General features: G+C 42.4%; 1 protein-coding gene and 2 long non-coding RNA genes across 3 annotated transcripts; all 3 read left to right on the top strand.

The window, feature by feature from the left end:
* Positions 1-1973: 1973 nt before the first annotated feature.
* LOC140282300 (uncharacterized) lies at positions 1974-17095 on the top strand. Its single transcript, XM_072376886.1, has 14 exons — positions 1974-1979; positions 4190-4358; positions 7387-7540; positions 7588-7721; positions 9352-9594; positions 10006-10018; positions 10712-10847; positions 11306-11397; positions 14937-15222; positions 15336-15400; positions 15569-15753; positions 16169-16518; positions 16649-16713; positions 16882-17095. The coding sequence occupies exons 1-14, from the start codon at positions 1974-1976 to the stop codon at positions 17072-17074; spliced, it is 2091 nt and encodes a 696-aa protein (XP_072232987.1). The 3' UTR covers positions 17075-17095.
* On the top strand, positions 12333-13156 carry LOC140282382 (uncharacterized). The gene is made up of 3 exons (XR_011909844.1): positions 12333-12662; positions 12773-12837; positions 12978-13156. It is a non-coding gene; the product is annotated as an uncharacterized lncRNA (long non-coding RNA).
* LOC140282383 (uncharacterized) lies at positions 13709-14449 on the top strand. Its single transcript, XR_011909845.1, has 3 exons — positions 13709-13926; positions 14040-14104; positions 14273-14449. It is a non-coding gene; the product is annotated as an uncharacterized lncRNA (long non-coding RNA).
* Positions 17096-17306: the final 211 nt, after the last annotated feature.

The raw sequence follows: 17306 nt of genomic DNA, 5'->3' as shown, positions 1-17306 counted from the left end.
ACTGGAGCTCATATGTGACATTAACTAACCTATAGTGCCCATCATAATGGAAAATTTATCTGTTAATCCTAACAGGTTGAATTTAATTCCTGTACCCTTTTTCTTGTAAAATTGAGCTTTGAGACGTTGTTTTGGATAAACAAATAATTGAAACGGGTTATTCAAAATCTATGATTAGGTCTTGGGAACAATTTTGTAAGTGCATGTGAAGAGCAGCTGAGCAAAAAAAAACATTAATGTTAATTGTTTTGAACAGATAGCCATTTGTTAGCCTTTTGTGAAAGAACATGCATGATAGTGGGAGACAACATGTTCCTTTTCAGAAGTAACATGATGCTACCGAGGAATCACATATGAACTATGGTATCACACAAGTAACTTCTGAAACAATTAGTAAGACTCCTTCTTTGTGATAGACCTCTATACCCTCCTGAAACCAAAGAGTAAAATAAAAGATAAAGAAAACAGCTCGATCATTCGGTAAACAACGAAAATACTTAAACATGTTGTCTGCTTACGGTTTATATAAGCTGAGACCAATTTTACAGAAACTCTCCTGAATGTGAATTTTAATGTTTGAGTGGTTTGAAAATGCTGCACTGAATATTTGTTGACAATAATGGATTTGATTTGTAAACCAAAGATAAAGAAGTTTATAGAGAGAATTAAATAATGAGTAACTACAAAATGACAGTTGACTTTTCTTGACAGTACATATAATAGGTAGGTATACAGTTCTGTGGAAATAGTGATTTATTAGTATGTTGGTAAACTTTGCTTGAGGAACACAAATGAGTTATGAAAAAAATGTAGAAAATACTTAATCAATCTAAAGGGAAATGATCTCTTTAGTAAGTCTTTTAAAAATGTATTCAAGCAATTATTGTAATAGCAAGTATGACTTCCTTTACCTTTCTCTATTGCAATGGAGCTGAGGAAGCCTGTGATTAAACACACTCTGTTTTTTAACCACAGTGTTATGTAAAAGTTATGTATTGTCCATTGTGTTCAGTTGGTTGTGGATTATGGTTCTCTACAACATCAGTTCTTGGGTTCTCCAGCACAGTCCTAAGTAAACTGCTTTTTCGCTGTTGGATGAATATTGGCCATAAACGTTGTTATTTAATGTTGGAGTGATAAGTAAGGAATGAGTAATTGGGAAAAGTGATTGGATTGGATTAGGAAAAGTGATAATGAGATATTGCTAAAAAAAAACAAAAAAACGTTGTATATAATTGTATACTACATATCCATCCATCCATCCATTTTCTATACCGTCAATCCGTTAATCGGGTAGCGGGTGGGCTGGAGCCTATCCCAGCAGTCATCGGGCGAAAGGCAGGGTACACCCTGGACAGGTCGCCAGTCCATCACAGGGCCACATAGAGACAAACGAGACAAACAACCATGCACACTCACACTCACTCCTAAGGACAATTTAGAGTCACCAATTAACCTGATATGCATGTTTTTGGACGGTGGGAGGAAGTCGGAGTACCTGGAGAGAACCCACACATACACAAGGAGAACATGAAAACTCCACACAGAAAGGCCCCAGGCGGGAATCGAACCTGGAACCCACCACACCACCGTGCAGCCCCTATATTACATATCATATATTATAATTTAAATAAATAAAAAGCAAAAAATGATCAGATGATTATTGGCTCTGGAGGGAAGAATTTTGAAATTGAAAATTTTGTGCCAGTCCCGAATATAACTTAAAAAAAAGTAATAAGAAAAGAACTTAGGAAATAAGCATTAATTGTTAAATTTGTTTTTCAGTGGGTATGACAATTGTTATGGAATTTTTAGTAAAATTTAACAAATATATTCCTAAACTTATTGTTGAATTTGATATCAAATATTGCAGGCTCCAAAACAAGCTACAATGAACTTCGGACATACTTTGTCTTTACTGCTGATACTCGCAGGTAAGTTTCTTATAAGCAGAATTTTAGATTTAAGTAATTATGAAGGTATAAAAATAAGTATTGTATTGAATAAGACTGAATATGATCAAAATCTTAATTTCTTAAGTGGGAAGATCGACAACAGACAATTTAAACACAACAACAACTACGCCATCAACAACTACAGCAGCTTCAACAACGTCAACAGATGCTTCCAACATTACCACAGCAGCCCCAACAACAACCACATCTGCACCCACAACAACAGATGCTCCCACCACTACCACAGCAGCCCCAACAACAACAACAGCAGCCCCAACAACAACCACATCTGCACCCACAACAACAGATGCTTCCACAACAAGCATAACAGCGCCACCAACAACAACATCTGCACTAACAACAACAGATGTTCCCACCACTACCACAGCATCCCCAACAACAACCACATCTGCACCCACAACAACAGATGCTCCCACCACTACCACAGCAGCCCCAACAACAACAACAGCAGAACAAACAACAACCACATCCTTACCCACAACAACAGATGCTTCCACAACAAGCACAACAGCACCACCAACAACAACATCTGCACCAACAACAACAGATGCTCCCACCACTACCACAGCAGCCCCAACAACAACCACATCTGAGCCCACAACAACAGATGCTCCAACCACTACCAGAGAAGCCCCAACAACAACAACAGCAGCCCCAACAACAACAACATCCTTACCTACAACAACAGATGCTTCCACAACAAGCACAACAGCACCAACAACAACAACATCTGCACCAACAACAACCGATACTCCCACTACTACCACAGAAGCCCCAACAACAACAGCAGAAGCCCCAACAACAACCACATCCTTACCCACAACAACAGATGCTCCCACCACAAGCACAGCAGAACCAATAACAATAACATCTGCACCCACAACAACAGATGCACAAACCACTACCACAGAAGCCCCAACAACAAAAACAGCAGCGCCAACAACAACCACATCTGCACCCACAAAAACAGATGCTTCCACAACAAGCACAACAGCACCACCAACAACAACATCTGCACCAACAACAACAGATGCTCCCACCACTACCACAGCAGCCCCAACAACAACCACATCTGAGCCCACAACAACAGATGCTCCAACCACTACCAGAGAAGCCCCAACAACAACAACAGCAGCCCCAACAACAACAACATCCTTACCTACAACAACAGATGCTTCCACAACAAGCACAACAGCACCAACAACAACAACATCTGCACCAACAACAACCGATACTCCCACTACTACCACAGAAGCCCCAACAACAACAGCAGAAGCCCCAACAACAACCACATCCTTACCCACAACAACAGATGCTCCCACCACAAGCACAGCAGAACCAATAACAATAACATCTGCACCCACAACAACAGATGCACAAACCACTACCACAGAAGCCCCAACAACAAAAACAGCAGCGCCAACAACAACCACATCTGCACCCACAAAAACAGATGCTTCCACAACAAGCACAACAGCACCACCAACAACAACATCTGCACCAACAACAACCACATCCGCACCCACAACAACAGACACTTCCACCACAAGCACAAAAGCACCAACAACAATAACATCTGCACCCAGAACAACAGATGCTCCCACCACTACCACAGCAGCCCCAACAACAACCACATCGGTACCCACAACAACAGATGCTCCCACCACTACCACTGTTGTCCCAACAACATCAACAGCAGCACCAACAACAACCACATCCTTACCCACAACAACAGATGCTTCCTCAATAAGCACAACAGCACCACCACCAACAACATCTGCACCAACAACAACAGATGTTCCCACCACTACCACAGCAGCCCCAACAACAACCACATCTGCACCCACAACAACAGATGCTCCCACCACTACCACAGCAGCCCCAACAACAACAACAGCAGCCCCAACAACAACCACATCCTTATCCACAACAACAGATGCTTCCTCAACAAGCACAACAGCACCACCAACAACAACATCCGCACCCACAACAACAGACGCTTCCACCACAAGCACAAAAGCACCAACAACAATAACATCTGCACCCAGAACAACAGATGCTCCCACCACTACCACAGCAGCCCCAACAACAACCACATCTGTACCCACAACAACAGATGCTCCCACCACTACCACTGTTGTCCCAACAACATCAACAGCAGCCCCAACAACAACCACATCCTTACCCACAACAACAGATGCTTCCTCAACAAGCACAACAGCACCACCAACATCCACATCTGCACCCACAACAACAGATGCTCCAACCACTACCACAGAAGCCCCAACAACAACAACAGCAGCCCCAAAAACAACCACATCCTTACCCACAACAATAGATGCTTCCACAACAAGCACAACAGCGCCACCAACAACAACATCTGCACTAACAACAACAGATGCTCCCACCACTACCACAGCAGCCCCAACAACATCCACATCTGCACCCACAACAACAGATGCTCCAACCACTACCACAGAAGCCCCAACAACAACAACAGCAGCCCCAAAAACAACCACATCCTTACCCACAACAATAGATGCTTCCACAACAAGCACAACAGCGCCACCAACAACAACATCTGCACTAACAACAACAGATGCTCCCACCACTACCACAGCATCCCCAACAACAACCACATCCCTACCCACAACAACAGATGCTCCAACCATTACCACAGAAGCCCCAACAACAACCACATCTGCACCCAAAACAACAGATGCTCCCACCACTACCACAGCAGCCCCAAAAACAACAACAGCAGAACCAACAACAACCACATCCTTACCCACAACAATAGATGCTTCCACAACAATCACAACGGCACCACCAACAACAACATCTGCACCCACAACAACAGATGCTCCCACCACAAGCACAGCAGAACCAACAACAATAACATCTGCACCCACAACAACAGATGTTCCAACCACTACCACAGAAGCCCCAACAACAACCACATCTGTACCCACAACAACAGATGCTCCCACCACTACCACAGCAGCACCAACAACAACCACATCCTTACCCACAACAACAGATGCTTCCTCAACAAGCACAACAGCACCACCACCAACAACATCTGCACCAACAACAACAGATGCTCCCACCACTACCACAGCAGCCCAAACAACAACCACATCGTTACCCACAACAACAGATGCTCCCACCACTACCACAGCAGCCCCAACAACAACCACATCCTTACCCACAACAACAGATGCTTCCTCAACAAGCACAACAGTACCAACAACAACAACATCCGCACCCACAACAACAGACGCTTCCACCACAAGCACAACAGCACCAACAACAATAACATCTGCACCCATAACAACAGATGCTCCCACCACTACCAAAGCAGCCCCAACAACAACCACATCTGTACCCACAACAACAGATGCTCCCACCACTACCACTGTTGTCCCAACAACATCAACAGCAGCCCCAACAACAACCACATCCTTACCCACAACAACAGATGCTTCCTCAACAAGCACAACAGCACCACCACCAACAACATCTGCACCAACAACAACAGATGCTCCATCCACTACCAAAGAAGCCCCAACAACAAAAACAGCAGCCCCAACAACACCCACATCTGCACCCACAACAACAGATGCTTCCACAACAAGCATAACAGCGCCACCAACAACAACATCTGCACTAACAACAACAGATGTTCCCACCACTACCACAGCATCCCCAACAACAACCACATCTGCACCCACAACAACAGATGCTCCCACCACTACCACAGCAGCCCCAACAACAACAACAGCAGAACAAACAACAACCACATCCTTACCCACAACAACAGATGCTTCCACAACAAGCACAACAGCACCACCAACAACAACATCTGCACCCACAACAACAGATGCTCCCACCACTACCACAGCAGCCCCAACAACAAAAACAGCAGCCCCAACAACAACCACATCTGCACCCACAACAACAGATGCTTCCACAACAAGCACAACAGCACCACCAACAACAACATCTGCACCCACAACAACAGATGCTCCCACCACAAGCACAGCAGAACCAACAACAATAACATCTGCACCCACAACAACAGATGTTCCAACCACTACCACAGCAGCCCCAACAACAACAACAGCAGCACCAGCAACAACCACATCCTTACCCACAACAATAGATGCTTCCACATCAAGCACAAAGGCACCACCAACAACAACATCTGCACCCACAACAACAGATGCTCCCACCACAAGCACAGCAGAACCAACAAAAATAACATCTGCACCCACAACAACAGATGCTCCCACCACTACCACAGAAGCCCCAACAACAAAAACAGCAGCCCCAACAACAACCACATCCTTACCCACAACAACAGATGCTTCCTCAACAAGCACAACAGCACCACCAACAACAACATCTGCACCAACAACAACAGATGCTCCCACCACTACCACAGCAGCCCCAACAACAACCACATCTGCACCCACAACAACAGATGCTCAAACCACTACAACAGAAGCCCAAACAACAACAACAGCAGCCCCAACAACAACCACATCCTTACCCACAACAACAGATGCTTCCACAACAAGCACAACAGCACCACCAACAACAATATCTGCACTAACAACAACAGATGCTCCCACCACTACCACAGCATCCCCAACAACAACCACATCCCTACCCACAACAACAGATGCTCCAACCATTACCACAGAAGCCCCAACAACATCAACAGCAGCCTCAACAACAACCACATCCGCACCCACAACAACAGATGCTTCCACAACAAGCACAACAGCACCACCAACAACAACATCTGCACCCACAACAACAGATGCTCCCACCACTACCACAGCAGCCCCAACAACAACAACAGCAGAACCAACAACAACCACATCATTACCCACAACAATAGATGCTTCCACATCAAGCACAACGGCACCACCAACAACAACATCCGCACCCACAACAACAGATGCTCCCACCACAAGCACAGCAGAACCAACAACAACCACATCTGCACCCACAACAACAGATGCTCCAACCACTACCAAAGAAGCCCCAACAACAAAAACAGCAGCCCCAACAACAACCACATCCTTACCCACAACAACAGATCCTTCCACAACAAGCACAACAGCACCACCAACAACAACAGATGCTCCCAACACTACCACAGCAGCCCCAACAACAACCACATCTGCACCCACAACAACAGATGCTCCCACCACTACCACAGCAGCCCCAACAACAACAGCAGCACCAACAACAACCACATCCTTACCCACAACAATAGATGCTTCCACATCAAGCACAGCAGAACAAACAACAACAACATCTGCACCAACAACAACAAATGCTTCAACCACAAGCACAACAGCACCAACAACAATAACATCTGCACCCAAAACAACAGATGCTCGCACCACTACCACTGTTGTCCCAACAACATCAACAGCTGCCCCAACAACAACCATATCTGCACCCACAACAACAGATGCTCCCACCACGACCACAGCTGCCCCAACAACAACCAAAGGTAACCCAACAACCACAGCAGCACTAACAACGTCAACAGCAGCCCCAACAATAATCATATCTGCACCCACAACAATAGATGCTCCAATCACTACCACAGCAGACCCAACAACAATAACATCTGCACCTACAACAACAGATGCTCTCACCAAGACCACAGCTGCCCCAACAACTACCACAGGAGCACTAACAACATCAACAGCAGTCCCAACAGTAACCCAAACAAAAATCACATCTGCACCCATAACAAGACATGATCCCACCACTACCACAGAAGCCACAACAACAACAGCAGGTAACCCAACAACCACCACAGGGCCTCCAACAACATCAACAGCTGCCCCAACAACAACCATACCTGCACCCACAACAACAGATGCTACCACCACGACCACAGCTGCCCCAACAACCACCACAGGAGCACCAACATCAACAGTTGCGCCAACAACAACCACATCTGCACCTACAACAACAGATGCTCTCACCACTACCACAGCAGTCTCAACAACAACCACAAGTAACCCAACAACCACAGCAGCTTCAACAACATCAAAATCAGCCCCAACAACAACCACATCTGAAACCACAAAAACAACAGATGCTCCCACCACTTCCACTGCAGTCCCAATAACAACCACAGGCAACCCAACAACCACAGCAGCACTAACAACGTCAACAACAGCCCCAACAACAACCATATCTGCACCCACAACAACATATGATCCTACCACTACCACAGCAGCCCCAACAACAACAGCAGGTAACCCAACAACCACCACAGGACCTCCAACAACATCAACAGCTACCCCAACAATGTCAACATCAGCCCCAACAACAACCACATCTGCAACCACCACTACCACAGCAGTCCCAATAATAACCACAGGTAACCCAACAACCACAGCAGCACTAACAACGTCAACAACAGCCCCAACAACAACCACATCTGCACCCACAACAACAGATGCTCCCACCACTACCACAACAGTCCCAATAACAACCACAGGTAACCCAACAACCACCACAGCAGCTCCAAAAACATCAACAGCAGCCCCAACAACAACCACATCTGCACCTACAACAACAAATGCTCCCACCACTGCAATAGCAGCCCCAACAACAACTAATTCTGAACCCACAACAACAGATGCTCCAAGCACTACCACAACAGCCCCAACAACAACCACATCTTTACCCAAAACAACAGATAATCCCACCACTATCACAGCAGCCCTAACAACATCAACAGAGGCCCCAACAACAACCACATCCGCACCCACAACAACAGATGCTCCCACCACTACCACAGCAGCCCCAACAACCACCACAGGAGCACTAACAACATCAACAGCAGGCCCAACAGTAACCCCAACAACAACCACATCTTCACCTACAACAACAGATGCTCCCACCACTACCACAACAGTCCCAACAACAACCATAGGTAACCCAACAACCACAACAGCAGCTCCAACAACATCAACACCAGTCCCAACAACAGCCACTTCTTCACCCACAACAACAACAGATGTTCCCACCACTGCACCAGCAGCCCCAACAACAACCACATCTGTACCCACAACAACAGATGTTTCCACCACTACCACTGCAGCCCTAACAACAACCACATCCGCACCTACAACAACAGATGCTCCCACCACTACCACAGCAGCCCTAACAACAACCACAGGCAATCCAACAACATCAACAGCAACCCCAACAATAACCACAGGTAACCCAACAACCACCAGTCAAACTCCAATAACAACAACATCATCTGCAACTTCCCCAACGACAACAATTTTGTCGACAAAAACAACGGCTTCCCCCATTACTACCACAGTTACCCCAATGACAATGACTACTACCCCATCAACAACCTCAACTGTTTCCACAACAACAACGGCTTCCCCGATCACCACCACAGTTACTCCAATGAGAAAAACTAGCCTATCATCAAGCAAAACTTTGACCACAACTACAGCGTCGTCACCCAGCACTACCCCAACAACAACGGTTGCCGCCACCACAACCAAAGCTTTCCTAACAAATACCACAGCTATTCCTGAAAGAACCCCTGCCACTAGTGCTACCACTACTACAACACCTTTTACAACGACTATGACAACTACCACAAGTACATCCACAACAATTTCTCTGACTACTACATCTGCAACAACTCCTGAGGCAAGAACAACAAGGCGGCTGACTTTCAGATCACCTGCAGAGAACTTCACATCTGATTTGCTAGATACATCATCCACAGCATTTACGGAACGAGCTGAACTGTTGAAGTCAGAAGTAAGTCTTTCTTTGAGTGTCATATGATAATGTCACTTTGTTTGTAGACCAATAGTCTTCTATCTTCTATCTTGCAAGCACACCAACTTTTAGTTTTAACCTTGAACATTCAAGCTTGATCATCAGGAAATGGGGAAAAAAAACGTATACAGTTCAAAATCAACAAATTTGGAAAACTAAACTTTCATGTTTCCAGATGCCTATGATATGTAAGTTATAATCACAACATTTTTCTGCCACAGTCCAATTATATATCAGACTTCAGCAGCCATTACAGCCAGGGTCAGTAGAATGTTATACAATTATGTGAGAAATGTGGCATGTTTACAATGGCTACAATTTTATGCCCGATCACAGTTTTAATGCCTGAATTCATTAGTTATTGTTTTTCTTACCTTTTAATTTTTCATTTTTTTGGTTTGCTTAAAGCAGTGTCATTTTTTTGTTTCTTTTGTTTGTTTTACCAAAACATAACAAAGCAGTGAAAAATAATAAACGAAAAGAACGCAATGGTTGGACAGATGACTAAATAGAGACTGTTGCCACTGCGCCACAGTCGTGTGAAAATATGGTGAATTATACAACCAACACCCAACCTCCACAAAAGAATAAAAAGCAAACGTTGTCAGAGCATTTACTGAGAAACACTGAAAGTCTACATATCTTCTAAAAAGTCTACTGTCTGCACTGTTGTTATGAAGTTTAGAATGAACCATAAACACTTATTTGTTGTTGTTTCTCTATCTTCAGCTTCAACCTTTATACCAAAGACAATCCTCTTCATTCCGCTCTTTGACTGTGATTTCATTCAGGTAAGTGTTTTAAGGTGCAGTATAATAAAAACCTAAGATTGGTGACCCTGAATTTTTATAAATGAAAATGTTTTTTTTTTACTTTTGCAGCAATGGATCCATCATCAACAACATGGACCTTGAATTTGAATTAACGTCAGTTCCTACCAACATCGAAATCGAAACTGTTCTGATCAGAGCTGCTCCAAACATCATTGCCTTCAACATTGACAATGATAGTGTCGATGTACAACCCACAGCAACAACAGATGCCCCCACCACTAAAACAGCTATACCAACAACAATCACAACTCGTAGATCTACAACCACATCTGCCCCAACAACAACCACATCAGCACCCACAACAACAGATGCTCCCACCACAACCACAGCACCCCTGAAAAACACCACAGGAGCTCCAACAACAACCACATCAACACCCACAACAACAGATGCCCCCACCACTAAAACAGCTATACCAACAACAATCCCAACTCGTAGATCTACAACCACATCTGCCCCAACAACAACCACATCTCCACCCACAACAACAGATGCCCCCACCACGACCAAAGCAACTCCAACAACAACCACAAGTAATCTAACAACCACCACAGGAGCTCCAACAACAACCACATCTGCACCCACAACAACAGATGCTCCCACCACAAAAACAGCTATCCCAACAACAATCCCAACTCGTAGATCTACAACCACATCTGCCCCAACAACAACCACATCTCCACCCACAACAGATGCCCCCACCACGACCACAGCAACCCATACAACAACCACAAGTAATCAAACAACAACCACATCTGCACCCACAACAACAGATGCTCCCACCACAACCACAGCACCCCCAAAAAACAACACAGGAGCTCCAACAACAACCACATCTCCACCCACAACAACAGATGCCCCCACCATGACCAAAGCAACTCCAACAACAACCACAAGTAATCTAACAACAACCACAGGAGCTCCAACAACAACCACATCAGCACCCACAACAACAGATGCTCCCACCACAACCACAGCACCCCTGAAAAACACCACAGGAGCTCCAACAACAACCACATCAACACCCACAACAAAAGATGCCCCCACCACTAAAACAGCTATACCAACAACAATCCCAACTCGTAGATCTACAACCACATCTGCCCCAACAACAACCACATCTCCACCCACAACAACAGATGCCCCCACCACGACCACAGCAACCCCAACAACAACCAAAAGTAATCTAACAACCACCACAGGAGCTCCAACAACAACCACATCTGCACCCACAACAACAGATGCTCCCACCACAAAAACAGCTATCCCAACAACAATCCCAACTCGTAGATCTACAACCACATCTGCCCCAACAACAACCACATCTCCACCCACAACAGATGCCCCCACCACGACCACAGCAACCCATACAACAACCACAAGTAATCAAACAACAACCACATCTGCACCCACAACAACAGATGCTCCCACCACAACCACAGCACCCCCAAAAAACAACACAGGAGCTCCAACAACAAACAAATCAACACCCACAACAACAGATGCCCCCACCAATAGAACAGCTATACCAACAACAATCCCAACTCGTAGATCTACAACCACATCTGCCCCGACAACAACAGATGCCCCCACTACTACCACAGCAACCCCAACATCAACCACATCTGCACCCACAACAACAGATGCTCCCACCACTACCACAGCAGCTCCAACAACAACCACATCTGCACCCACAACAACAGATGCTCCCACTACTACCACAGCTGACCCAGTAATTCCTATATCAGGAACATCAACTACAATGGCTTCACAGACAACAACTATGGAACCACCAACAACCAAACATTCTTCACCAACAACTTCAGCAGCTCTGGAACCAACTGCTGTTTCTTTAACTACTCTCATTACTACTACTACAACTGAAGCTCCCCCACCCAAGTTTGTTGTCCAAGCAGTTTTTGTTGAACCATTTGTTGAAGAACTTAAAAACAAAACCAGCAAATTGTTTAAGAGTCTTGAACTGAAGATTACACAAATGGTCAGTGCAATATTAAAACATCTTTTTTAATATTTTGAGAGGTTACATGTAACTTCGAATGAAATTGAAATGTGAGTCATTCTTCTTTTTTGTGTCATTTCTTGTCACAGTATGACGTCATCTACAAAGCTAAATTTGGCTTGCTCTTCATCCGCAGTTTTGTCATTGAATTTAGGTAAGTTTGTACTTTTTGGAGGTTCCACTTCCTTTGCTTCAACATTCCAAGTGATATTAGCATTCATTAGTTTTGATATTTATAATGACAAAACAAGAAACTCAATTAGGTGGGTTTCAATTTCCTTGTTTTTTTTACAGACCAGCAGCTGGCAGAACACGAATGGAAAATACTGAAGCAGAGATGGGGCTTGAGTTCAATAAAACTACGCCAATTGCTGAAATTCCAGCCCAGAAAGCTGTTCAAGAAGTTTTGATAGAAGCTGTAAATACCAGCACTGCCAAATTCAATCTTACAATTGAAAGAGAGTCTATCACAATAACAGGTAAGTAAACATGATGATTTACATTTTTACTTTTAATGTACTTTTCAACCTTTTTTATGTCTTTACCTTTTCATTCAACAAATTGTTTCATGTTTTGAGACAATTTTGAGTGAGTTTAAAGGAGGCCTTTGCTTTCTTTTTCCAATATTGAATCATCTTTCATGGTCATGGCATAATCCTTTTCTGATCCCTTTACAAATTGTTGGGATATCGACTGCCATGCACTCACTCATGAAGAATTTAGTAGTGACAAACACTGGTAGAAGTACGTTGCCTTACCAAACATAAAGTATACCACACCGATACTGTTGCGATCATAAAAAGATGCTCTCTATCAAGTTTATCTTTTCTTTGAATTTTACATCTTATTTTTATTATTATATTTCTTTTTGACAGAAACACCTTTTTCTACGGCTAATCCAAACTTAACGACCAATACTACAACAACAGCTGATACCATTACAATCACACCAACAAGTCCTGCAAGTTCAGTTTCAAATGCCACAACCCCTTCCACATCAACTACAATGGCTTCACAGACAACAACTTCAGCATCACCAACAACCGAACATTCTTCACCAACAACTTCAGCAGCTCTGGAACCAAGTGCTGTTTCTTTAACTACTCTCATTACTACTACTACAACTGAAGCTCCCCCACCCAAGTTTGTTGTCCAAGCAGTTTTTGTTGAACCGTTTGTTGAAGAACTTAAAAACAAAACCAGCAAATTGTTTAAGAGTCTTGAACTGAAAATTACAAAAATGGTGAGTGCAATGTTAAAACATCTTTTTAATTAATATTTTGAGAGGTTACATGTAACTTCAAAAGAAATTGAAATGTGAGTCATTCTTCTTTTTTGTATCATTTCTTGTCACAGTATGACGTCATCTACAAAGCTAAATTTGGCTTGCTCTTCATCCGCAGTTTTGTCATTGAATTTAGGTAAGTTTTTATTTTTTGGAGGTTCCACTTCCTTTGCTTCACAATTCCAAGTGATATTGGCATCTATCAGTTTTGATACTTATTATGACAAAACAAGAGAAAACTACAAGTGTCCACAAGGTATCAATTAGGAGCTTTTTAATGTCCTAATTTCCTGGGTTTTTACAGACCAGCGACTGGCAGAACACGAATGGAAAATACTGAAGCAGAGATGGGGCTTGAGTTCAATAAAACTACGCCAATTGCTGAAATCCCAGCCCAGAAAGCTGTTCAAGAAGTTTTGATAGAAGCTGTAAATACCAGCACTGCCAACTTTAATCTTACAATTGAAAGAGAGTCTATCACAATAACTGGTAAGAAGACATGATGATTTACATTTTTATTTTTTCTTCACTTTTCAACATTTTTTATGTCTTTACCTTTTCATTCAACAAATTGTTTCATGTTATGACACAATTTTGAGTGAGTTCAAAGGAGGCCTTTGCTTTCTTTTTCCAATATTGAATCATCTTTCATGGTCATGGCATAGTCCTTTTCTAATCCCTTGACAAATTGTTGATATCGACTGGCATGCACTCACTGACTTATAAGGATTGTATAAGTGACAATCACTGCTAGAAGTACTTTGCTTACCATGCATAGACATGAAATATACCATACTGATACTGTTGCAATCATAAAAAGATGCTCTCTATCAAATTCATTTATTTAATAATTTTTACATCTTATTTTTACATTTCTTTTTGACAGAAACACCTTTTTCTACGGCTAATCCAAACTTAACGACCAATACTACAACAACAGCTGATACCATTACAATCACACCAACAAGTCCTGCAAGTTCAGTTTCAAATGCCACAACCCCTTCCACATCAACTACAATGGCTTCACAGACAACAACTTCAGCATCACCAACAACCGAACATTCTTCACCAACAACTTCAGCAGCTCTGGAACCAAGTGCTGTTTCTTTAACTACTCTCATTACTACTACTACAACTGAAGCTCCCCCACCCAAGTTTGTTGTCCAAGCAGTTTTTGTTGAACCGTTTGTTGAAGAACTTAAAAACAAAACCAGCAAATTGTTTAAGAGTCTTGAACTGAAAATTACAAAAATGGTGAGTGCAATGTTAAAACATCTTTTTAATTAATATTTTGAGAGGTTACATGTAACTTCAAAAGAAATTGAAATGTGAGTCATTCTTCTTTTTTGTATCATTTCTTGTCACAGTATGACGTCATCTACAAAGCTAAATTTGGCTTGCTCTTCATCCGCAGTTTTGTCATTGAATTTAGGTAAGTTTTTATTTTTTGGAGGTTCCACTTCCTTTGCTTCACAATTCCAAGTGATATTGGCATCTATCAGTTTTGATACTTATTATGACAAAACAAGAGAAAACTACAAGTGTCCACAAGGTATCAATTAGGAGCTTTTTAATGTCCTAATTTCCTGGGTTTTTACAGACCAGCGACTGGCAGAACACGAATGGAAAATACTGAAGCAGAGATGGGGCTTGAGTTCAATAAAACTACGCCAATTGCTGAAATCCCAGCCCAGAAAGCTGTTCAAGAAGTTTTGATAGAAGCTGTAAATACCAGCACTGCCAACTTTAATCTTACAATTGAAAGAGAGTCTATCACAATAACTGGTAAGAAGACATGATGATTTACATTTTTATTTTTTCTTCACTTTTCAACATTTTTTATGTCTTTACCTTTTCATTCAACAAATTGTTTCATGTTATGACACAATTTTGAGTGAGTTCAAAGGAGGCCTTTGCTTTCTTTTTCCAATATTGAATCATCTTTCATGGTCATGGCATAGTCCTTTTCTAATCCCTTGACAAATTGTTGATATCGACTGGCATGCACTCACTGACTTATAAGGATTGTATAAGTGACAATCACTGCTAGAAGTACTTTGCTTACCATGCATAGACATGAAATATACCATACTGATACTGTTGCAATCATAAAAAGATGCTCTCTATCAAATTCATTTATTTAATAATTTTTACATCTTATTTTTACATTTCTTTTTGACAGAAACACCTGTTTCTACAGCTAATCCAAACTTAACGACCAATGCTACAACAACAGCTGCCAACATTACAATCACACCAACAAGTCCTGCAAGTTCAGTTTCAAATGCCACAACCCCTTCCACATCAACTACAATGGCTTCACAGACAACAACTTCAGCATCACCAACAACCGAACATTCTTCACCAACAACTTCAGCAGCTCTGGAACCAACCGCTGTTTCTTTAACTACTCTCATTACTACTACTACAACTGAAGCTCCCCCACCCAAGTTTGTTGTCCAAGCAGTTTTTGTTGAACCTTTTGTTGAAGAACTTAAAAACAAAACCAGCAAATTGTTTAAGAGTCTTGAACTGAAGATTACACAAATGGTCAGTGCAATATTAAAACATATTTTTTAATTAATATTTTGAGAGGTTACATGTAACTTCAAATGAAATTGAAATGTGAGTCATTCTTCTTTTTTTGTTATAATTATAATTTTATAATTTCTTATCACAGTATGACGTCATCTACAAAGCTAAATTTGGCGTGTTCTTCATCCGCAGTTTTGTCATTGAATTTAGGTAAGTTTTTATTTTTTAGAGGTTCCACTTCCTTTGCTTCACAATTCCAAGTGATATTAGCATTTATCAGTTTTGATACTTATTATGACAAAACAAGAGAAAATTACAAGTGTCCACAAGGTCTCAATTAGGTGGGTTTCAATGTCATAATTTCCTGGGTTTTTACAGACCAGCGACTGGCAGAACACGAATGGAAAATACTGAAGCAGAGATGGGGCTTGAGTTCAATAAAACTACGCCAATTGCTGAAATCCCAGCCCGAGAAGCTGTTCAAGAAGTTTTGATAGAAGCTGTAAATACCAGCACTGCCAAATTCAATCTTACAATTGAAAGAGAGTCTATCACAATAACAGGTAAGTAAACATGATGATTTCCATTTTTACTTTTTCTTTACTTTTCAACATTTTTTTCTTGCGTGTCTTTACCTTTTCATTCAACAAATTGTTTCATGTTTTGAGACAATTTTGAGTGAATTTAAAGGAGGCCTTTGCTTTCTTTTTCCAATATTGAATCATCTTTCATGGTCATGGCATAATCCTTTTCTGATCCCTTTACAAATTGTTGGGATATCGACTGGCATGCACTCACTCATG

The sequence above is a fragment of the Leuresthes tenuis genome, unplaced genomic scaffold, assembly GCF_036924035.1.
Source record: "Leuresthes tenuis unplaced genomic scaffold, fLeuTen1.0.hap1 SCAF_22, whole genome shotgun sequence".
NCBI lineage: Eukaryota > Metazoa > Chordata > Actinopteri > Atheriniformes > Atherinopsidae > Leuresthes > Leuresthes tenuis.
The sequence above is the reverse complement of the archived record's forward strand: the minus strand, read 5'-3'. Positions and strand labels throughout refer to the sequence as shown.

Coding starts and splice junctions, on each gene's coding strand:
- LOC140282300 (XM_072376886.1), top strand. Junction 4,359..7,386: donor CGCCACCAACAACAACATCT/GCACTAACAACA, acceptor CCAAAACAACAG/ATGCTCGCACCACTACCACT. Junction 15,401..15,568: donor AGTTTTGTCATTGAATTTAG/GTAAGTTTTTAT, acceptor GGGTTTTTACAG/ACCAGCGACTGGCAGAACAC.